This window comes from Emiliania huxleyi (assembly GCF_000372725.1).
Source record: "Emiliania huxleyi CCMP1516 chromosome Unknown EMIHUscaffold_172, whole genome shotgun sequence".
Classification (NCBI taxonomy): domain Eukaryota; phylum Haptophyta; order Isochrysidales; family Noelaerhabdaceae; genus Emiliania; species Emiliania huxleyi.
The window spans coordinates 216,921-237,765 of NW_005200861.1; the positions used below are offsets into that span (position 1 = coordinate 216,921).

The 20,845-nt window shown below is 64.7% G+C and overlaps 7 protein-coding genes across 7 annotated transcripts; 3 read left to right on the top strand and 4 right to left on the bottom strand.

Annotated features, from left to right (window-relative positions):
- Positions 1-2,706: 2,706 nt before the first annotated feature.
- Positions 2,707-3,619, bottom strand: EMIHUDRAFT_112613 (hypothetical protein; the record flags this gene model as incomplete). Its single annotated transcript, XM_005784169.1, has 3 exons — positions 2,707-2,853; positions 2,951-3,226; positions 3,320-3,619. The coding sequence occupies 3 exons, from the start codon at positions 3,617-3,619 to the stop codon at positions 2,707-2,709; spliced, it is 723 nt and encodes a 240-aa protein (XP_005784226.1).
- Positions 3,620-3,806: 187 nt separating this feature from the next.
- On the top strand, positions 3,807-6,396 carry EMIHUDRAFT_112614 (hypothetical protein; the record flags this gene model as incomplete). The annotated part of the gene is made up of 8 exons (XM_005784170.1): positions 3,807-4,640; positions 4,878-4,889; positions 4,963-5,200; positions 5,385-5,408; positions 5,449-5,534; positions 5,636-5,803; positions 5,958-6,117; positions 6,260-6,396. The coding sequence occupies 8 exons, from the start codon at positions 3,807-3,809 to the stop codon at positions 6,394-6,396; spliced, it is 1,659 nt and encodes a 552-aa protein (XP_005784227.1).
- A 597-nt stretch (positions 6,397-6,993) lies between these two features.
- Positions 6,994-7,548, bottom strand: EMIHUDRAFT_231439 (hypothetical protein; the record flags this gene model as incomplete). Its single annotated transcript, XM_005784171.1, has 1 exon — positions 6,994-7,548. One exon carries the CDS (start codon positions 7,546-7,548, stop codon positions 6,994-6,996), a length of 555 nt encoding a protein of 184 aa, XP_005784228.1.
- Positions 7,549-10,795: 3,247 nt separating this feature from the next.
- On the bottom strand, positions 10,796-11,830 carry EMIHUDRAFT_112615 (hypothetical protein; the record flags this gene model as incomplete). The annotated part of the gene is made up of 1 exon (XM_005784172.1): positions 10,796-11,830. One exon carries the CDS (start codon positions 11,828-11,830, stop codon positions 10,796-10,798), a length of 1,035 nt encoding a protein of 344 aa, XP_005784229.1.
- A 3,414-nt stretch (positions 11,831-15,244) lies between these two features.
- EMIHUDRAFT_112616 (hypothetical protein) lies at positions 15,245-15,940 on the bottom strand (the record flags this gene model as incomplete). The annotated part of the gene is made up of 1 exon (XM_005784173.1): positions 15,245-15,940. The coding sequence occupies one exon, from the start codon at positions 15,938-15,940 to the stop codon at positions 15,245-15,247; it is 696 nt and encodes a 231-aa protein (XP_005784230.1).
- Positions 15,941-17,654: 1,714 nt separating this feature from the next.
- On the top strand, positions 17,655-18,500 carry EMIHUDRAFT_112617 (hypothetical protein; the record flags this gene model as incomplete). The annotated part of the gene is made up of 1 exon (XM_005784174.1): positions 17,655-18,500. One exon carries the CDS (start codon positions 17,655-17,657, stop codon positions 18,498-18,500), a length of 846 nt encoding a protein of 281 aa, XP_005784231.1.
- Positions 18,501-18,828: 328 nt separating this feature from the next.
- On the top strand, positions 18,829-20,471 carry EMIHUDRAFT_231447 (hypothetical protein; the record flags this gene model as incomplete). The annotated part of the gene is made up of 4 exons (XM_005784175.1): positions 18,829-19,498; positions 19,860-20,019; positions 20,197-20,346; positions 20,423-20,471. The coding sequence occupies 4 exons, from the start codon at positions 18,829-18,831 to the stop codon at positions 20,469-20,471; spliced, it is 1,029 nt and encodes a 342-aa protein (XP_005784232.1).
- Between the last annotated feature and the right edge of the window lie 374 nt (positions 20,472-20,845).

Here is a 20,845-nt window from a genome sequence, read left to right on the forward strand (position 1 = left end):
CGCGCACGCGCGTGCGCGAGCGGCCCTCCACGTACGTGGGCGAGGCGGCGAGCATAGTCTCTTCACGCAAGAGTCGTCTTCATGCAGGCGACGACTCTCTTCACAAGGCCCAAGTCCTGGGCATGAATGAGCAACACACAAAACAACTCTAACACTCGTTGTGCGAGGCGTGAACCGCGCCATTCGCTCTCACCTGGCAACCCTGTCTGCACGTCTCGCGCGCGCGTGAACAGGGCTCCAGGCCCCAAATGACGTGTGAGTGTTAGAGTTGTTTGGTATTGGCCAGCCCCGGCAGCCGTCTTTCGCTCCTTTCGTCGAGCCACAACGTATTTGTCCGGACCGTCGAGGCGGGCAGCGAACACTCGTTCGAGCATCGTAGACGACGCCCTCACCGGCGCCCCCGCGTCGTCGTTGGCTTTGTTCGCCGCCTTGTCTGCTGCCCCCTTCTCCCGCAAATCGAGCTGCGCCCGCACTGCCGCCATCGCGTTCGTCGCCTGCGAGGCGACCTTCGCCACCTTGGCCTTCCTCTCCCGCTCTGCCGCCGCCTTCCGGTCCTCGCGGCGGTCCGCCAGCGGGTTGTCGCCGGCGTCAGCAGCCACGATCATGGCCGTGACACCCTCGCCTGCCATGCCGAAATCGACGCGCGTCCCAAATACGCCAAAAGTGGCGGCGAGTCGCAATTACCCGCCCGCCGTCCCGGCGGTCCCGCAGCTCGCGCACATCTCCCTCTTAACCCACCTGTAACATCACATAAAGGTATTGCTAAAAATCTCTCTGCTAGCATGGAGGACGGAGTTGCGCCGAAAGGCAAAAGAAGCCGCGAGAACAAGGGACCGGCAGGCGGCGGCGTCACAGGACGAGGCAGAAGGGAACGACGCGACAGAGGAGGAAATGACAAGGGAGAGAATGTTATGACCCCCCCCCAATGAACACACCAGTGAGGGAGGGCGAGACGATCGAGGGGTCCCGTACCATGCGGAATCGACCCTATCCAGTGCTCAAGTGCTCAAGGGAGAGAACGACGAGAGTGGGACGACCGCGAGGTGGCATGAAGGTGGCAGCGAGAAGCGGCGAGAGACTGCGAAGAGAGATAGGAAGAGGCAGACTCCCTAGGGTGGGCGACGGCTAGCGCACCACACACCTCTCCTTAAAATCCCTGTGTGGTGGCGGCGTGCCGTCCTCCCATCCCTCCCTTGGGTTGTCTGTTTTCTTTCTTTCTTTCTTTCATGCTAGCATGCACCTCGCGAGCCGACGTTCTGGCTCAGCGAGGTTGCTGCGGAGCACTCGCGGACCGGTTCTTCTGGCCCAGCGAGGCCGCTGCGGGACACACCGGCGGCTCGGTTCGCTCCTCAACGCAAACTCGGTCGAGCAAGAAGTCAGATGTGTGTGTAAAGGCGGCGCGGCACGGTAAGGGTCGGCGGTAAGGCGGTAAGGCGCGGCAACAGACGCAGGCAGGGCTTTCTTAGGTATCTACTTTAGTTTTGGCAGTTTTTAGTCTGTCTTTCGTTTTTGGTTTGCTTCGCGCTAGCCGCACTCTCGCGCTTGTGATTGTGTTGGGAGCTGCTCGGGCCTCGGCGATGCGCTTCAAACAAAGATGCGTTTTTGTTCTCTCTCTCTCGTGTCTCGTTTGTTTGTTCGTGTCTCTCGGTTAGGGAGCGGTTCAGCTGCTGGGCGGGCTTCAGGCTGTGGTGCTCACACGAAAAGGAATCGACGCGATGTGCAAAGCATACAAGAGGAGGAGAAAAAAGAGGAGAGGCGCCAGTGATGACGAAGCAGAAACTGGCGCAGACGAGAGCAGGGCAGACCCGGGGACTGGGGAGCCGGAGCAGACGGCATCGGCCGCCGAGGGAACGTTGGGAAGAGGCACGAGGAGGGCGGCGACCTCGACCGACTATGAGGACCCGTCGCCAGACGACGCAGGGCAGACGATGTGGAGGCGGAGCAGACGCGCAGGGCGAGACGAGGGAGGGAGCAGGACCTTGCGGAGATCAGCAGGAGGATGTACGAAGAGATTAGGAGCAGCAGGGACCCGAGGCGCGAGGGACCATGTGGAAGACGGCTAGTGCTAGTCCCCCATCGGGAGGACGACCCCTGCAGCCTGCTAGCCGCCGACCACACCCACAAAGAACCCTGCACAAAGATCGCAAGCGGCAAGGGCGGGGATCTGTGTTCCTTTTTACCCTTCTCACAGTAGAGACAAGACTCAAGAGAGGTGTACGTTTTTATTTATTTCCCGGTTTGCAACAACAACAAACAATATCTCGTCAAATTAAGCTGTTAACACAAATCATCTTCTTTACGCGTACGCCAAACGTCTCGCGCGCGCGTGAACAGGGCTCCAGCGTCCAGGCCCCAAATTGATGCGTGAGTGTTAGACTTAGAGTTGTTTGGGATATTGTGGTATTTGCTAAAAATCTCTCTCTCCAAATCTGTGTATTCGGTCCTCGACTTTCGCCTCTTCGACTCTCGTGCCGCGAGATACAGCGAGACAATGTGCGGCAGGCGCCGGGCCACACCATGCTGTGGGACGCCTGCCCATGCAATGCCCCGGGGCACTCACACAATCAGACCCCCCACACGCATCCCGATTCCCGCCCCTCGCCATCATCTCGGCTTCGACGGGCCGACCAATTCGGAGCTCACCGACCCTGCTCCGCCACCAGAGAGCGGCCCCATCTATCGCCACACGCCCCCTCCCGCGCCTCCTCACAGCCGCGCGCCGCTGTCGTACCACGAGGCGACGGCGGGCGGCCTGGCAACGGAGGGCGGCGCCCAGCCCGGCGGCGGCTCCCACTGCTCGCGGGCGGGCGTGGGCGGCATCCGGCCGGCGCCGCGGTGGAAGCCGACAGTCACCTGCGGCGGAGGCGGGCGAGGCTGCGGGACAGTGCTTTGTCCGCTGCGTGGCACTGCGAGGCCGGGAGGGGCTGGTCCCCCATCCCTCCTCTCACACCTTGCCCTTGTAGGCGCTGGCGCGGGGCGCCGCGGAGGCGGAGGCAGAGGCGGACACGCCGCTGAACAGGGCTACAAACTGCTCAAGCAGGTTGGGCGAGGCCGCCGGCGCGGCCGCAGCCTCAGGCGGCGGCGCGCTGATCGCCAGCCGGTCGCCGCGGTCGTACCAGCTGGTGACTGGCTTCGAGGGCGGCGCCCAGCCCGGCGGCGGCTCCCACTGCTCGCGGGCGGGCGTGGGCGGCATCCGGCCGGCGCCGCGGTGGAAGCCGACAGTCACCTGAAGGGAGGGCAACGTCCGCACGGGCTGGTGCTGCGGTGGTGGAGGCGGCATGCACAGGATGGGCGTGCTGCGGCAACACAGGGCTGGCACCTTGCCACGGTACGCCGTCGTCGTCGACGGCTTCGGCGCGGGAGGAGCCACCTCGGCCACTTCCGCGGCGGCGGGTTTGGGCACGGCGGCGGCCGGCTTCTTCTTTTGCTGGTTGTTTATCAGAATGCCGCCAATCGCGGCGACGGCGGTGCCGGCAGTCGCGAGGAGGGCGGGGCTCTGGCTCAGGGCGTCGGCAGCGGCGACCTCGATGCAGCGCGGCACGGTGGTGCGCGATGGTGCGGCGCGAGGTGGGGCTGCCACCAGCAGGCCGAACGCGGCAGCTGCGACGAATGCCAGCATCCTGAATGAAGCGTATCCCGCGGAGCTGCTGTGAATGGACCGCCAGTCGGTGAGAACCGGCCCGAGGGTCGGTCGGCGATCTGCCTGCATGCGTATGAGATCATTATATCAAGCTAGAGCTCCTATCATCTCTGATGAAAAAGAGAAAAACAAGCTAGGCGTTGCCGACTTCCAACTCGGCCGGCCCATGCGGCTCTGCATCGCCTCTCCGACGCCAAAGGAGGTCGTCAAGCCGGCAAACGGCGAATGCCTCGCTGCGCTCGCCAGCCTCCGCGCCGCCGTCTCCGCCGTCCGCGCGTGCGCTGCCGGGTTTGGCCCCGACGAGGCCTTCACCGCGCGCGGGCTCGCCGATCACCTGCACGCGATGTTCCCCCGCCGTCGCTCGTCGGACGGGACGACGCCCGTGCGGATGCTCCCCATGGGCCTGCTCGACCTCCCGCTCGAGCTCATCTCTCTAGTCCTCGCGCGCTGCGACGCCAAGACCCTCTGCCGCGTCGCCGCCTCTTGCCGGCTACTCGGGCTCGGCGTGCCGCCTCCGCCTCCACCGCGCTCGCCGGTGGAGGAGGCGCTTCGCGCGCGGGCCGAGGCGGGCGGGTGGTGGATCCCCGCCTCGCTCCCCGAGGGCGAGTCCTCCTGGCTCTCGATGCTCGCGTGGGTTGAGACCGCCGTCGAGCGCCGCGGGCGGGCGAGCACGTCGGCGGGCGCGCACCACTCACTTCTGCTCGACAGTCGCGGGGCGCTGCTCTCGGCAGGGACGGAGCGGCCGCGGAATCACTTTGCCCACCTCCCCGCGTCGCCCGCCGACGGCACCCCCGGACTCCTCGGCCACACGCAAGGAGTCGTCGCGCCGGGCGTCGGCGCACCGACCCTCGTGACGCCTCCGCGCGCCGTAGCGGCGCTCTGCGCGCGGCCGGTGGTGGCGGTGTCGGCGGGGCGGCACCACTCGCTGGCGGTGACGGCGGACGGCGCAGCCTACTCGTGGGGCAACGGGCGCGAGGGCCTGCTCGGCCACGGGGACGAGGTGTCGGGGAGATGGGGGAGATGCGGGGAGATGCGGGGAGATGTCTGCTTGGCCACGGGGACGAGGTGTCGGCACTTCCCAGACACCTCCTAGACACTTTCTAGACACTTCCCAGACTCACGCGCACCGCTCGGCCGCACTGCCAGCGCCGTGCGGCTCGTGGCATCAGAGACGCGGAGGGGGAGAGCCCGGCTCTGGCGTGTGGCGAGGGTGACTGCCCCCCGCCCTGCCCGCTAGGCGTCGACGGGGGTGCCGCGCCTCATTGAGGCACCCCCCCCTCCCCCCTCCCCCTCCTTCTCCACACCCACACCTCTGTCCCAAGGCGCCTTGCCCACCCCCACACCCGCACCCGCACCCGCGCCCACACAGCCCCTCCGCACAGGCGCTGCGCGGCGTGCGGGTCGGTGCCGTCGCGGCGGGCCGCATGCACAGCCTCGCAGCCTCTCGAGAAGGGCTGCTCTGGTCGTGGGGCCAAAACACCTACGAGCAGCTCGGGCTCGGGGACGGCGACGCGGGGCAGGAGAACTTGGCGCCCGGCACCGGGGCAGCGACGTGCGTCGGTGGACACGCCGCCCCGTCGGCTCGGCGGTGTGTTCGATCCCCGTCGCAGGCGCGCTGCCACCGCCGCCACCGCCGCGGCCACTGCCCCTCGCCTTGCCACTTCTCTCCTCCTGCCTCCTCCCTGCCCTCCCCTCCCCTGCATCCCCGCCTCACCTCCCCCTCCCCCCCCCCCGGCCCCTCGAGGTGTCTGCCCTCTCTGCCGAGAAGGTGACCCTCCTCGCTGCGGGGGGGGACCACTCTGCCGCAGGGACGGCTGTCGGACGCGTCTACACCTGGGGCTGGGCGGCGCAGGGCCAGCTCGGAAGACCTGCCGACAAGAACAGTCCTCGCTCGGTGCCAGGGCTGGTTGCGGCGCGCGCACCTTGCGCCACGCAGCCCCACTTGCCACACTTCCACGACACGTCCGCGACACGTCCGGGCGGTGGGGCGGGTAGGCGCTCTCGGACTCGCGCGTGACGGACCTCTCTTGCGGCGCTTGCCACACCCTCGCCTGCACCGCGCGCGGCGAGGTCTTCTCCTGGGGCTGCGGCACAAACGGCGAGCTTGGCCACGGCGACAGCTTCAACCGGCACTCTCCAGAGCTGATCGAGGCTCTGGTGACGGTGCACGCTTGCGCCGTCGCCGCCGGGGAGCACCACTCGGTCGCACTCTCCGCCGCTGACGGCGCCGCCTCGCCCTCCCCCCCTCCCCCCCCCCACCCCCCCACCCCACCCCTCTCTCTCCCCTCCCTCTCTTCGTGCGTGGCCGTGGCTGGAGAGGTGTGTGAGTCGCGCCACACGCATGTCAGGCGCGGTCTTTGCCTGGGGGCACGGCCGCGGAGGCAGGCTCGGCCTCGGCAACGGCGAGGAGGGCAGCGCGCTCCTGCCACAGCGCGTCTCTGCCCTGAGCGGAGTGGCGATCGCGTCGGTGGCGGCAGGTGCTTCTCTCCCCTCCTGCTCCCGACGCCCCTGGCACCCCGTCGCCTCTTCCCTCGCTCTCCTCCCTGCCGTCTAATGTCGCCCGGTCCCGACACCGCACACGGCAGCGCTCTCACTGCCACGCCGCTCGCGCGCCGCCAGGCGCTTCGCACACGCTCGCCGTGTCGGCCGCTGGCCGCCACTACGCTTGGGGATCGCTCGACGCTTTGGGCTACGAGAATGAGGAGCTGCGCAACCAGCCAACCCCAGCCGAGCTGCAGCTGTCCGAGCAGCTGTGAGACAGGGCTTGGCGGGGGGCGGGCGCTAGGGAGGCAGGCACAGCACGCATGTCTGAGGGAGACGAAGGCGCGGACGTTGCGGGAGCGGCGGGGGGCAGACGGACCCAAGCGCGAGACGCGGACGATGTCCGAGGGCTGCGCCGCGAGGCTCTGACATGCGCGAACACGGAGATCAGTGTTGGAACTCGCATTTCCGCATTAATGGGTGGGTCAGAGGCGCGCTGAGCCCTGTTACCCACGCTCTCGAAAATAGCACAAAACTAAATATGGCGGTCAATATGCGTTTCCGTTCCCACGCGTAGAGCCGTACACGGGGTGCCACTATACTGGCAATTTGAGCTACAACGATAGTTTGATACTGTGTGGGGGCTGGGGGAGGACTGTAATCTGTACGGGACCCTTTATCGTTGATGGAGTACGTGTGTGTCGTGTGTGTAGTCACACGTGTAGACAGCGTGTAGTCTGTAGAGAGAGCGTGTGTACACCACATCGCTACATGAAACTTGGAAAGGGCTGGAGAGCGGTGGAGGGCTCCGGGCGCACGCCGCGCAGGGATGGAGAAAACAACATTCGCCCGTAGCTAATATACGCACCCGGTCACGCATCCGACGAGACTGCGGCCTCGTGCACCTCGCCCTCTCCATGAGAACCCGTCTCCCCCTCTGTCGGCGGCCGCGGATCATACCCGGGTGGCGAGGGATACTCCGCCCCGAGCCCGGCGCCGAGGCAGGCGCGGACCTGCTCTCTCGTCGACGCGCCCGCCTCTCGCGCTCGCATCATCGCGGCCAAGGCCTGCTGGCCCTTGGCGTACTCGCCTGCGGGCGCGCCCTGCCCCGCGACAAAGCTCCGCATCCGCGCAAGCTGTTCGCGCAGCCGCTCAGCCTCGGCCGCCTCGGCCGCCTCCTCGCACGCCGCCTCGCCATCTGCCGGCGGCGTAGCACTCCGCGGCGCGATATGCGGCTCGCTGGGCAGTGCAGTCTCGACGCAGGCTCGAGACGCAGGCTCGACACAGGCGAGCGTGCGCCACGTGCACCCGACAGACAGCACACCGTCATCCGCCGAACGCGTTACGCTGTAGGTGAGTCCGCGTGTCCCGAGCGGGCACGCGCGCAGCCAACGCTCGAATTCCGTCTGCTTTTGGAAGCTGAGCATCGCCGAGCCCCTGTGGAGCGACCCTGGCGAGGTAGAGCCTGCAGGGTAGAGCCCACCCACCCAGGGTACCCTCTCCGAGGACCCATGTGTGTGTGTGTGTGTGTGTGGGTGGGGGGTGGGGTGGGGGGGGGGGGGGGGTCAGCTATGCTACAGACAATTGGGGCTTCTCGGGTTAAGTAGCTTTTCGCGACGGATGCACAGACCAATACTTGGGCTCGACTTTAGTGCGCCGTTCTCAAGCTGCGCCGCCTCGCGCGCAAAGTCGCGCGCGGCAGCGTTGACCGCACGGCCTACTCGCCCAAGTACTCGCTCTCTTTTATGTCCCACCATGCAGAGCGCATCTCTCTCTCTGTTGTGCGAGGCGTGAACCGCGCCATTCGCTCACTCACTCACGCCATTCGCTCTCACCTGGCAACCCTGTCTGCACGTCTCGCGCGCGCGTGAACAGGGCTCCAGGCCCCAAATGACGTGTGAGTGTTAGATTTGTTTGGTATTGCTAAAAATCTCTGAACAAGCTTTTCCTAAAAGAAAGAAAGAAAACAGACAACCCAAACGAGGGATAGGGGAGGAGCACAGGGTCCACACCTGCACGAGCAGGATTTTGGAAGGACGATCAGGGGCACAGGTGGGGCTCTCCTGCTCCTGACAAGGGACACGACAGGCTCGCAGCGCGGTGCACGGTGGAATCCCAACTCCACTGGCGGTCTCATCTCAGTCTAGCGACCTTCCTCCGGCTTCTCACCGGCAGTCTCTCACTACCACGGGCACACTGACACAGGGGTGGCAGGGGCGGCGGCATGAGTCTCCCACATTGATACTATGCGGGCCTCACTAGAGGTGCGGCCTGCGCGTGTCCTCGCCCTTGGGAAGGTCTTGAGGGGGGAGGGGAAGGGGCTGTGTGTCTGTGCATGCATGCATGTGTGTGTGTGTGTGTGTGTGTGTGAGCCTCCTCCGCGCTCGTGGCCTCGCCGTGCGCCTCGCCCGTGCTCGTCTCCCTCCTGGGCTTTGTCGCCACTCAGGGCGACCCGCTGCTGGGCGCCGCGCTCCTCACCGCCTACTCGCTCGGCGAGACCACGCCAGTCCTCCTCGCCGGCATCGCCGCCGGCTCGGCGACGAGGATCGTGAGCCCAGCGCAGGTTCGAGTGGGTGACTCCGGCGAGCGGCTCTGCGCTCTTGGCCACCGGGACATACAACGGTCTCTCCAGCGCGTTCGGGCCGGTGTGATCTGTGATCTGTGAGGGTCCGCCCGCAGGCGCATTGTGTATACCGAGGCGGTGCCCGGTGCCGAGCGCAGGCCGGAGCCCACAGGTCGGACCTTAAGACAGCGTTGTAGATCCCTGGGCGAGGGTGGTGGAGAGGGCGGTCCGTCGGCGCCAAACCACCTCCCACCGAGGCGGGCAGGTTCCACGCGTTCTCCCGGACCGCCCCGTTGGAGGTAGGCCGCTCGTCTAGCCAATCAGCCTTAAGCGAGCGGTCTGGCCGTTGGAATGGCTGAGTTTGGGGGGGGGGGAGGCCAATGGCAATGACCTGCCTAGTAAGCCGACATGCCAGGCATGCCGACCTTTCGGAGCCCCCTCTCGTAGACTTGTGCCGCTGGGATCAAGCCAGTGCGCCCGAGGGCGACGGTCCCCCGGTAGTACGGACCATCCTGCGGCCTTAATTTATTGGACGCAGGCACAAGAGCTCCAGAAGGGCGTCTTCAGGAGGACGACAAAGACTGCCACTGTCTGTCGAGAACCGACACTAGTATCACCACCCGCTGCCCTGCAAGAAGAGCTCCAGGTGCTGTGGGCGTGGGAGGTGCTACTGCACCGCCTGAAGGGTTCTGTCGATCATGCCAAGACCGCACTCAGGCCGATCAGGGTTACTGCGGCTTCTTGCACCGCTGGCAGTGCTGGGCACTCAGCAAGACGCTCCTGTGTGGTTCGATCTTGCACTGCAGCGTGCGCGCGATCGCAGCAGTGAGCGAGAGGTCCCAGCCGGGATGGAGAGAGCCTTCTCCGCGATTGAGCATGCCGTCGCAGCGCGGCAATCCAAGACAGTCTTGCTTCAAGCCGGTGCGCCTGCCAACGCGGGTGGCGAAGAAGCGGCGCGGGGTGGTCGCTATTGGAGCATCGCCCATCACCCGGAGCAGGCCACTTATTACGGTCGAGTAGTGGCAAGCACACCAAACATCACCAACGTGTGCGAGGTGGGTTTCAACGCCGGGCACTCCACAGCGATATGGTTGTCTTCCAATCCAGCTGCCCGGACGTTCACCTTTGACATCGGCACGCTGGATTATACCCCAAGGGCAATGAGGACAATGCAGCGACTCTTCGGGGAACGCTTCAATGTCTTTGTCGGCCCAAGTGAGCTCACTGTTCCGCTGGAAGCTCCTCAGATTCTAAGGCAGATGCAGAAGACAAAGCTGGCTGCATCGGCATGGTGTGACCTTTTGCACGTGGATGGCATATGCCGACATACAACGACTTTTTCAACATGTTCTCCAGTGGGATGGCTCGCTGCAACCAAACCTTGGTCCTGATGGACGATGTCTGCGATCTTCACAACTGCCATTGTCGAACCAAAAACGGCAGGCCATGGTCCCCGTGCCACGGCCCGTCACGAGCCCTCCAACTGATGACCCACCTCGGCTTGATGACAATCTTGGATAAGCACTTTGGTGTAGCTGACCGGGGTTGGGTACTGGCCGCCCCCACATGCCAGGGAGCACACGCATGGCCGCATCCATGCGATCCTAGCGTTTGGAGGGACCACCTTCACATCACAGAGCGGAACTTCAAGAAGGGCCTCTGGGCAAGATTCCAATGTGATGATTGGGAGGCTCAGATGAGAACTGAGATGGCAGCGCCCTTCACTGTGTTGTAGTCCATGGGGCGTGGGGCCAAGCTAATCGAGAGGTGGCATGAAGGTCGCTGCGAGAATTGGTGAGAAACTGCGAAGAGAGATAGGAAGTGGTAGACGCCCGAGGGTGGGCGACGGCTAGCACCTGTGACTCCTCTCCTTAAAATCCCTGTGTGGTGGCGGCGTGCCGTCCTCCCATGTCCCTCCCTTGGGGTTCTCTGTTTTCTTTTTTCTTTCTTTCTCTTTTCTCGCATCTCCCTCCCTTGGGCTGTCTGTTCTTTCTAAGAGGCCCAGGGAGGAGGAGTGTGTTGCGTGACTGTCACTGTGCGATTTCGGGCCCGGAGGTCGTGCTTTTGTGTGAAGTTATACTATCTTCAACCTTGCTTTTTCCATTGGGCCCTCACGCGAAGCTATCCAGGTGCAGCCCGAGTACGAGGGCGGCGAAGAGCACGGTGACGGCGGCCGGCACGGGCCTTCTCGCGCGCCAGCCCAGCCACGCCAGCCCGAGCACGGCGGGCAGCAGCATCTCGACGAGGGTGAGCGCGACCGCCGCCCCGACGGAGGAGGAGCCGTGCTCCAGGCCGAGCTCGCGCTCGAGCCTCTCGGCGCGCGCGAGGAGCTCGCCCGCCACGGAGGACGCGGCGGTGGTGCCTCCACCGCCACCTCCTCGCCGCGCGTCGCTCACCTCGCACGAGAGCTGCATGACCACAGACCAGCGCAGCCCGGCGGGCGACCCCGCCCGCCCGCTGCCCGCGTCGGCCGACGGCCAAGCGGCGCGGTGGTGCAGCGCGCCGTGAAAGACGACGGTGCGACCAGGCGACGGGACCAGCCGCAGCGCCGCACGCCGCGCCTCGCCGTCGGCGTCCACGCCTCCGGCCACCTCCTCCCCGTCCACGCTCGCCGCAAACTCGGTGTGCCCTCCCCACGCCTCCGGCCACGCCTCGTGCGGGTAGGCGAGCACCGTGAGGAGCTCGCGCCGCGAGGACGCCAGCCCCGCCAGGTGCAGCAGCCGCAGCAGCCCGAGCAGGCGGCCCGCGAGCGGCCCGAGCGCCTCCGAGTCCGCGTGGAACGAGTCGGGCGCTAGCTCGCGCGAGAGAGAAGTCACATACGCCTTGCGCCGATGCGCCGGCCGGTGCTCGCAGCTTGTCGCACCGAAGGCGTCTCGCATGGCGACACCGTGCTGCGCCGCAAAACGCTCGAGCATCGCCTCTGCCGTTGCTGCGTCGAAGCTGCACCGCCGTGCATTCGGCGGTGCGCCCGGCCTGACGCCGATGGGAAGCCAGCCGGACGAGCGCTCTGCCCCGCCACGCATGCATGCCTCGTCAGCGCCCGGCAGCCAGGCGGTGCTGTCTGGCGAGTCGGCGACGAGGACACGCCGGTCCGCGTGGATGGTGTAGACCACGCCGCCGTCGAGAGGGGTGGGGATAAAAGGCATGTAGCTGCACTCCAAGTGCTCCAAGCTGCAAAGAATCAGAAAAAGAATTTTGACAACGGACGATTCGCGCAGAGTGAGAGACTGCCAGTGAGAAGCCGGAGGAAGGTCGCTAGTCGAGAGAGATCGCCAGTGGAATAGGAGTCCACCGTGCTGCGAATCTGTCGCTGTCCCTTTGAGCTTTGTCAGTGTAGCAGGAGAACTAGGAGAGCGCAACCAGAGAGAGAGAGATTCCAGTAGGAGGCCCGCGCCTGCCCCCGTCCGCCGGGTGCAACTTTGTCCTATACGAGAGCGGAGAGGGGGATCCCTGGGACCCTGTCGTGTGGGTGAACCCTTCCCAGCCCCCCTGCGTGTCGCGATGCGCTCCCCGCTCCCGTTCCTCCCCTGTATGAGGGTATCAAGCGAACCAGTTTAGACCATGTTTAGACCCAGTTTAGACCACGGCTGAACACGAACCAGATTAGTCCTGTTTACGATAAACTGGGTCTAAACAGGGCTCGGCCTGGGTGGGGGACCCCATTAGCCATACCAGGTTTAGACCCGGTTTAGGGCGCCCCTAGCTAGCTCCGCCGCCGCGGCCGCGCTGTGGCTGCGGAAGCGGCAGCGTGCAGCCGCCATCCTCTGCCTCGGGCCGGACAGCACACCTGGCACACTTGCACCGCGCAACAACAGCCTCGCCGATCAGGCGCACGGTCGGTGTTAGGGCGCGACGTCGGGCGCGGCGACAGACCAGCTGGCGGCGCCTGCGCCTGGCAAGAAGCGGAAGCGCGTTGATTTCAACGGCCGCAAAGGTGCTAGTAGAAGTGGTGTTGGGTTGAGCAGTGGTACTCACTGCCCCTCACCAAATGCTTGCAGGCGATGTTCCTGGCCTCGCTCCCGACGTACCGCGCGAAAGATGAGGGGACGCGCTGCGGCTTCTGCAAGCAGATCTTCGACACGGCGAAGCTGTCGGAAGAGTCCTCGACGCGGCCGCGTGGACCCTCAAGATTGCCATGCACAACCTCGACAAAGAAACAAAGACGCAAGAAAATAATAAATAAAACGGACACACCAAACAAGGGATCTATCAAGGACGGGGTCCCCGCCTGCACGGACAGAATCTCGCACTACCCCTCGGCGACGGGGGGAGGAACCCCATTAGCCATACCAGGTTTAGACCCAGTTTATCGTAAACAGGACTAATCTGGTTCGTGTTTAGCAGTGGTCTAAACTGGTCTAAACTGGTTCGCTTGGAACCCTCCTCCCTGTGTCCCTGATCGTCCTTCCAAGATCCTGCTCGTGCAGGTGGGGACCCTGTCCTTCTCCCATCCCTTGTTTGGTGTGTCCGTTTTATTTATTATTTTATACTGCACTTTGTTTATTTATTTATACACGATTCGCGCAGAAAAAGAATTTAAACACAAGAACTCTCTCTCACAGCACACACACAGGCTCGACACAGGTGCGAACTGGCGCGTGCTAGTACTGCAGAAAAAGAAAGGACAGGGCGAGTTGTCTGTTCTTTCTAAGAGAGAGGCCCAGGAGGAGGAGTGTGTTGCGTGACTGTCACTGTGCGATTTCGGGCCCGGGGTTGTGCTTTTGTGATCTGTGATCTGTAAGCACAAAGCTCAAAGGTCAAAGCAGTCAGGGTCCGCCCGCAGGCGCATTTTGTATACCGAGGCGGTGCCCGGTGCCGAGCGCAGGCAGAGCTCACAGGTCGGATCTTAAGACAGCATTGTAGATCCCTGGGCGAGGGTGGTGGCGCTTTTGTGTGGCGGAACAGAGCAGACAGCTGCAGACGCCTTCGAGCGCCTGCAGACCAACCGACTCGAGGACTGCGGCTGCGTGTCAAACGACGCCAAGATCAAGGCCATCTGCCCGGCGGGTGGCGTCGACGGCATCCCAGCTGCAATCCTCGAGCAGCAGGAGGGCGAGATCCAAGGTGTCAAAGTCGTCGGCACCTTTGTCGCGCCCGACACCGACGCTGGTCGCCAGTACGAGCGAAACCAGCTGTGCAAGACGTTCGCCAGCAGGTTCAAGGTACTCGACGAGGTCGACCAACTGCATGTATGTACACACAACACCGCAGAGAATCAGAAAAGAATTTAAACATTCAGAAAAGAATTTTAAGAAAGGCAGCGCCACGATTCGCGCAGAGTGAGAGACTGCCAGTGAGAAGCCGGAGGAAGGTCGCTAGTCGAGAGAGATCGCCAGTGGAATAGGAGTCCACCGTGCTGCGAACCTGTCGCTGTCCCTTTGTCAGTAGCAGGAGGTCTTCTGATAAACGCAGTATGGAAGATACAAAGAGACGGAGGAGCAACGAGCGCCCTGGCGTGAGCCAAAGACACTCCCAACTGCGCTCCGTCACCGGTGTCGCGGTCTCCCCCACTGAGGGCGATCTGCGGGGGGGAGTCGCGCCGCCGGCATGTATCTGTGCAACTGTGTTTTTGCCTTGTCCCGTTTGATGGAGCAAAGCCACGGGCCGCCCGCGCTTGAAGGCGGTCGCGCCAGGCGCGGGCGGCACTAGTTGCCGGCGATCCGCTTGGGCAGCGCCCGCGCTTGCCTCTGACTGGGTCTCCATAGGTCGCGCGGCCCGAATGCTCGAATTGAACGTCTCGCAAGCTGGCGTCGCTCGCGTAACTGTGGCAGGGCGATCCTCCCTCCGGTGGAAGGGAGATCTCTAGCCTCCTAACGAGGTTGCCCTCCGCCTGGCTGTTGGCGACAGCGGTTAACACCTCCGCAGTGCTGGCCACTTCGAGACATTCGCCAAGAACGCTAGCTACATGGGAGGGCTTTTCGTGAAGGATGGATTGAAAAACATTCGAACAAAGAAGAGGCGACGGGAGGAACCGGCAGAGGATGCAGTGACGTGAGACACACACACACACACACACACACACACACACACACACACACACACACACACACACACACACACACACACACACACACACACACACACACACACACACACACACACACACCCCGCTCACCCACGCGCACCGGGCCTTGCACTTTGAATGCCGTGGGGCTCCTGTCGTTAGACGTGGAGACGCGAGGGTTGCCCCCCCTTGCCCCACCACCTCGTGTGTGTGGAGAAGTTTACCTTACCACCTTACCTTACCTTACTCGCAATCTCTTTCGAGTTTACTGACGAGTGACGTATGTCGGAGGTGCCGCGTTTTTTGTGAAGTTCTAGTGAAGTTGGCAAGGTGTACAACGTCTCGCCCTACCTCCGGTACCACCCGGGAGGTGCGGACACGCTTCTCGACACGGCCGGCACGGACGCCACAGCCCACGCTTGGTCATATCCGAGAGCTACACGCGAGAGAGTACTCAGAGAGACTTAGAGACTGCCGTACACACACTAAACGACATACCTCAGAAGCCACTTGAGCGCCTGAAACTTCGGACTGAGTGCTGGCCCTCGCGGTGCTGTTATTGCCACGGCGCCGATGGCAGCGGCCTGTGGATTGAGGTGGTGAAGCTGACGGCGAGCGCGGCGATGCTGCCGATCGCCTCGCGCCAGGGCGCCGCGCTGCGCGCAGCCTGCCGGCTTTGGTCCATCGCCACGGTGCCGCGACCGTGCCTCCACAGCTCGATCACCTCGTTGAGCGAGCCGACCTCGGTGTTGAGGACCGTCACCAGGGAGGAGGAGGGGTCGGTGCCGGGGGCGGCCAGCTTGGACGGGAGCCCGCCCGCGTAGAGCTCGAGGAAGCGCGGCACCGTGGTGTACCCAAGCTGCAGCTGGTACCGCCTCAGCTCATAGATGGCGTCGCCGCCGCCGCCGCTCGCGCCCTCGGGCGGCGCCGCGTTTGCCAGCCCGTGCAGCCCAAAGTCAGCGACCAGCGGCGGCTCGACGTAGAGGCACGACTTTCGCTCTGCTACCCATTGGCCCCCGCTGTGGTCCAGCGGGTCGGCGGCGAGCGCTGCGTAGTAGGCGCTGCGCTCCTCATGGCCGCTCCAGCTGTATGTCGTGGTGGCGACGTCGAGCACGCCGCCCACTTCAGGGAGCGTCGCGGTGCGTAGCTGCGAGGAGCGGACCGCGAGCGCAGACGACTGGAAGGCCGCAGCCCATTCCGACGCCGCTCCCGGGTGAAGCCGTTCCTCGCGGAGCTCGACCATCGACGACATGCGGCGCGGGCTGCCGCGGCGAACGACGACGCGGGAGGAGCGCGCAGCACCACGGCGAAGTGAGGCTGACGACATTGCCCCGAAGCTCACACTGCGAAAAGAATTTTACAAGGATCACACACGTCAGCGCAGCGGAGCTTAGGACCGCCGCAAGCGGCGTGGCGTGGGGCGGTTGAGCGTCCCTCCGGGGGCCCCTCTGCGCCGGGGAGGCGTTGTTGGAGGCTAGGACGCAAGCGTCCGTCGCCTTTTTCAAACTCCGGGGGCCCACTCCGCTTACGCTCCGACCCGAATTTGGAGGGCCATGAAGTTTAAGGTGTTGCTGCGCAAAAGGGGTGGCGCGCGGGCGCGCGCGGCGGCGGGCGCCGAGAGCGGAGCGGCAAACACAATGACGTCGGAAAGCTCTGCATCAGCGCTCGAGCAGACCATCCGGCCGGCAGACCACGTACCGCTGCTGCTTTTCGTCCCACTTTTCCCCGAGCCACCCGGGCGGCTCCTGCCCGGGCTGCCGTCGACGCACTTGAGCGTCGTCATCCATTCCGGCCGGAGCTCAGCGCACGCGGCGCACCGCCGTGGAACTGCGAGGGCTTGCTGCTGCTTCTCCCACTTGCCGCTGCTGCTAGGGGGGGGGGGACCCCCCCAGCAGCCCGACCCCCCCAGCAGCAGAAGGCATTGGACCCAGCTCTCCCGCCTCTTCGCCGCCGCCGCCCGCTCCCACCTCGGCTCGTGTTTTAGCGGTATGCTAGATTTTGGTCGGTTGTGTTCTCACCGCGCCTTCGAGCCCAATACACCTTCGTCGTGTCGAGTGCTGGCGTTTTACTAAAGAGCTAAAGACTTGGTGAGATGTGACCAATGGTGAGTCTATCTTGTACTACCACACTGAAAGCCGTATAGTGAGCCACTCACTCGGGCGTCTCGGCTGACGTTGATCGATCAGCGTTGATCTCCCTAGCCTATCGGTCCCCCGCTCGATCCTCGGATCGCTCGCTCGTCGAAATCGATCGACTGAGCTGTCGTAGTGGAGCGTTTACACTTTTCTTTTTTCGAAAACGCGCGCGGCACGAGAGGCGTAGAAGTCAAGAGAGACTGGCGTGCCCCGCGCCCGGCTGGCAGTAGGAGGGTACGCCGGTGAGACCACTGGTTTTGGGATCGACCATAAATTCTCGCCAGCTGCTGTCTGTACAGAGATGCCAGCACCCCCCACAGGCAGAGCGCTCCTGCTGGGGGGGGGGGGGGGGGTCCCGACATGCCTTTAGATGTGCAGGGGGGGTACCGAGCAGTGTGCGGCCGCTCTTGCCAGCAAGAGCAAGAGTCAGGCTGACAAGCTGCCGAGCACAAATCACTGTGAGGGTCGTGAGATTCACACGTGTATTGTTGGTTTTCAAAAAAATCTCAAAACAAAACTAAAAATCTCTCTCTCCCACCCAAAAACAGCTGAGAGATTTTAGCTTGTTTGTTGAGATTTTTGAAAACCAACAAGAAGGAACAAGAGACACCAGAGACCAGTGCCCGAGCGTAAGAAGCCGTTTGCCTCTTGCTTGTTCTTGACCCAATCGGCATGCTCAGGGGAGTTGACCCAGTTGGTACGCTTCTTAGAAAGAGAAACGGGAGAGAGCCACAGGGACCGAGAAAAGAAACCTAGTCGCGTATATCTATCAGCTGTCTCGCCGACTTAGTGCTCCGGTCATCCAAGCCCTCCACTCCGCGCGAAAACGCGATGACCAAACCGCCCGCGGACGCCGCCGGCCGGCGTGCTGCCTCCTCGGCTGCCGCGCCGTTCGCCGGCCTCCTCGCTGGCGTCGGCCAGGTGCTGGCCGAGCAGCCTCTTGACACGCTCAAGACGCGGCTGCAATCTGCGCACTTCGGCGCCTCGGACGGCGCCTTCCGCCTCGCCGTCACCACCGTGCGCGGCGAGGGCGGCGGCGCCCTCCTCCTCGGCGTGGTCCCGCGGATTGCCACTTACCCTCTCGTGAAGCTCTCGCTGTTTTCGCTCTTCGAGGCCTTTTACGCGCAGACACAGAGCTTCGCGCTGGCCGGCGCCTGCGCCGGTGCACTCAACACGGTGGTGTCCTGCCCGGCCGACGTCGTCAAGTCGCAGCTGCAGGTGCAGCGGAGGAAGGACCCGAGCCTCGCGGCGGTGCGGGTTGTGTCGTCGTTGGTGAAAACGCACGGCGCCGGCGTGCTGTACCGCGGCCTCGCGCCACTCGCGGCGCGCGATACGCTCGGCTACGCCATCCTCTACACTGTCTACTACCGCGGGCAGGAGCTTCAGCGGCGGAGCGACGCGGCCGCGGCGGCTCCGCGGTGGGCGATTGGCGGCGCGGCGGGCGCCTGCTTCTACGGCGCAACCCTGCCGATCGACCGCGTCAAGGTACTGCAGCAGACGCAGGCGGGCGGCGCCGCGCTCGGCCTCGGCGAGTGCCTGGCGACGGTGCGCAGGGGCGGGCTCGCCGCCTTCTACCGAGGCGCGGGGCCAACCTTCGCGAGGACCTTTGTGGGGCAGGCGGTCGGCCTGTCGGTGTACGATCTCGTGCGGGGCTGGCAGCCCACCTACTGTGACTAGCCAACCTCCTGTGACTCTGATATCTCTATCTTAACTCTTAATAGGTTTTTTTTCGGAAAATATTCCCCTTGGCTCACTGTTTCTCTTCTTTTGGCAGGACGACGGCGAATTTAAAAAGCCTCTTATGGTCCTGTGTCGAACCTGTGTGCTCTGCGAAGGAGTCCTCAATCTGGCACGAGCACCTGTGCAGGGAATTCTGCGGGCCGATGTTTGCTGCACAAGTTGGGGCGGGTCCAGGTTGACGCTGCCGTTTATACGACGCCGGAGTGAGCCTGGAAAACCGTCCAACCCCAACGCGAAGACAACGCATCCGCCGTACCAGCAAAGCATGTCGGCGGAATCAGTCCATGGCCTCTGCTTTCCCACCGCCCGCGGCGAGCGCTGGAGTGACAGCGAGCGCTTCTACCTCTTCCCGACTGAGTACACGTCGGAGCTCGTGTCGTCTGCCGCGAACTGGGGCTGGCGTTTTGCCGAGCGGGACGCGGCGCGCAGCCGCCTCGTAGGGCTCGAGTCGTGGCAAAACACGCACCACACCACCTTCCAGGCTCCAGTGATACGCGAGCTGGCTTCGCACGTGGCGTGCACCAACAAGTCCGCCGAAGCGAGCGTCTGCGTCGTCGCGGCGCCGCCGCGCGGGAGGTGTGAGCGGTGGGAGCAAATCTGTCCTGGGAAGACACTCGTCGTGGTTGAGCTGGGCAACGTCGACCTCGGCGCCCCGCTCTGCGCGTCGCTCTGGTCGCGCTGCCTCGCGTCGCCACGCCTGCGGCGGGTGGTATCGCAGCGCCCGCTCCTGCGGTCCAAGCCGTGGCGGGGCCGCTGCAGCTGGGCTGACAACGGGACGATCGAGATGCCGTACGTCGGCCACGCGCGCGCAGCCTCGCTCGAGGCGCGCAGGCGGACGCATCGGGTGGCTGTCGCGATGATGGCGGGAGGGCACTGGCTCGGCGACAAGAACAACATGTCGAGGGACTGGCGCGAGCCGCTCCTGAAGGCGCGCGGTGAGGGGTGTCCGTGCCCTTGCCGCGTGTGCCATCAGACGTCCACGACACGTCCACGACACGTCCCGACGCATGCGGCGGCCACCCGCCTCGACACGTCCCCGCCTCGACACGTCCCCGCCTCGACACGTCCCCGCCTCGACACGTCCCCGCCTCAACACCGTCCCCGCCCTCGTCGATGACGCGACGCGCTCCACGCGCAGGCCTGCCACCGGACGAAGGGGTGCGTGCCCGTCCAGCCCAACCGCTTCTACGCGACCGAGCCAAAGCCCTTCCGAGGCGCGCTTCGGAACGGCACCGCGCAGCCCTCTCCTTGGCGGCGCGGGCGGCGCCTCCACCCGGCGCTGCTCCCCGCCCGTAGGCAACGCGCCCGCCGAGTTCCTGTGGGCCGCCGGCGCCGCCTACGCCTCCTCCACCTTTTGCCTCCAGCCGCCCGGCGACACGTTCGGCCGTTCCGCCATCGTCGACGCGCTGTCCGTCGGCTGCATCCCTGTCTTTTTCCACCCGCGGCAGCTGGAGCTGTGGCGCGCGCTGCTCCCGCCCCGATCCCCTCGAGCCCCCTGCCGCACCCATCCCCACGCTACCCCACCCACGCCCGCCACTCCCGCACCACGCCGCGCCCTGTCGCCGAGATGACATGGGATTGCCCGAGATGACCCGAGATGATCCGAGATGACCCGAGATTGCCTTGTCGCCAGGCCGCGCTTCTGGAACGCGTCGAGGGTGAGCGAGGGGCCGCACACGACAGCCGCCCTCGACTTCACGCGGGGGGTCGCCCCGAGCTGCGACAGTCCGGTAGCCGCCGGCGCCTTCCGCTCGGACGCGTCCCCCGGCGCCATCTCGCGTAGGTGGGCCTCGATCGCACATGGACTACAGGAGATGACATTGAAACTAGATGTCCCACGGCGCCTCTCGTAGGTGAAGGTCGAGGCCGCCTACCGCCACCTCGCCAGCCTCGCGGGGGAGCGAGTAGAAGAGCTGCAGCGCGCCGTCGCCCAGGCGCCTCGGACATTTGCGGGGCCCGCGCCCTCCTCCCTCGCGTCCACGACACGCGTCCACGACACCACGACACATCCACGACACGCGTCCACGACACCACGACACGTCCACGACACGCGTCCACGACACCACGACACGTCCACGACACGCGTCCACGACACCACGACACGTCCACGACACGCGTCCACGACACCACGACACATCCACGACACGCGTCCACGACACCACGACACATCCACGACACGCGTCCACGACACCACGACACATCCACGACACGCGTCCACGACACCACGACACATCCACGACACGCGTCCACGACACCACGACACATCCACGACACGCGTCCAC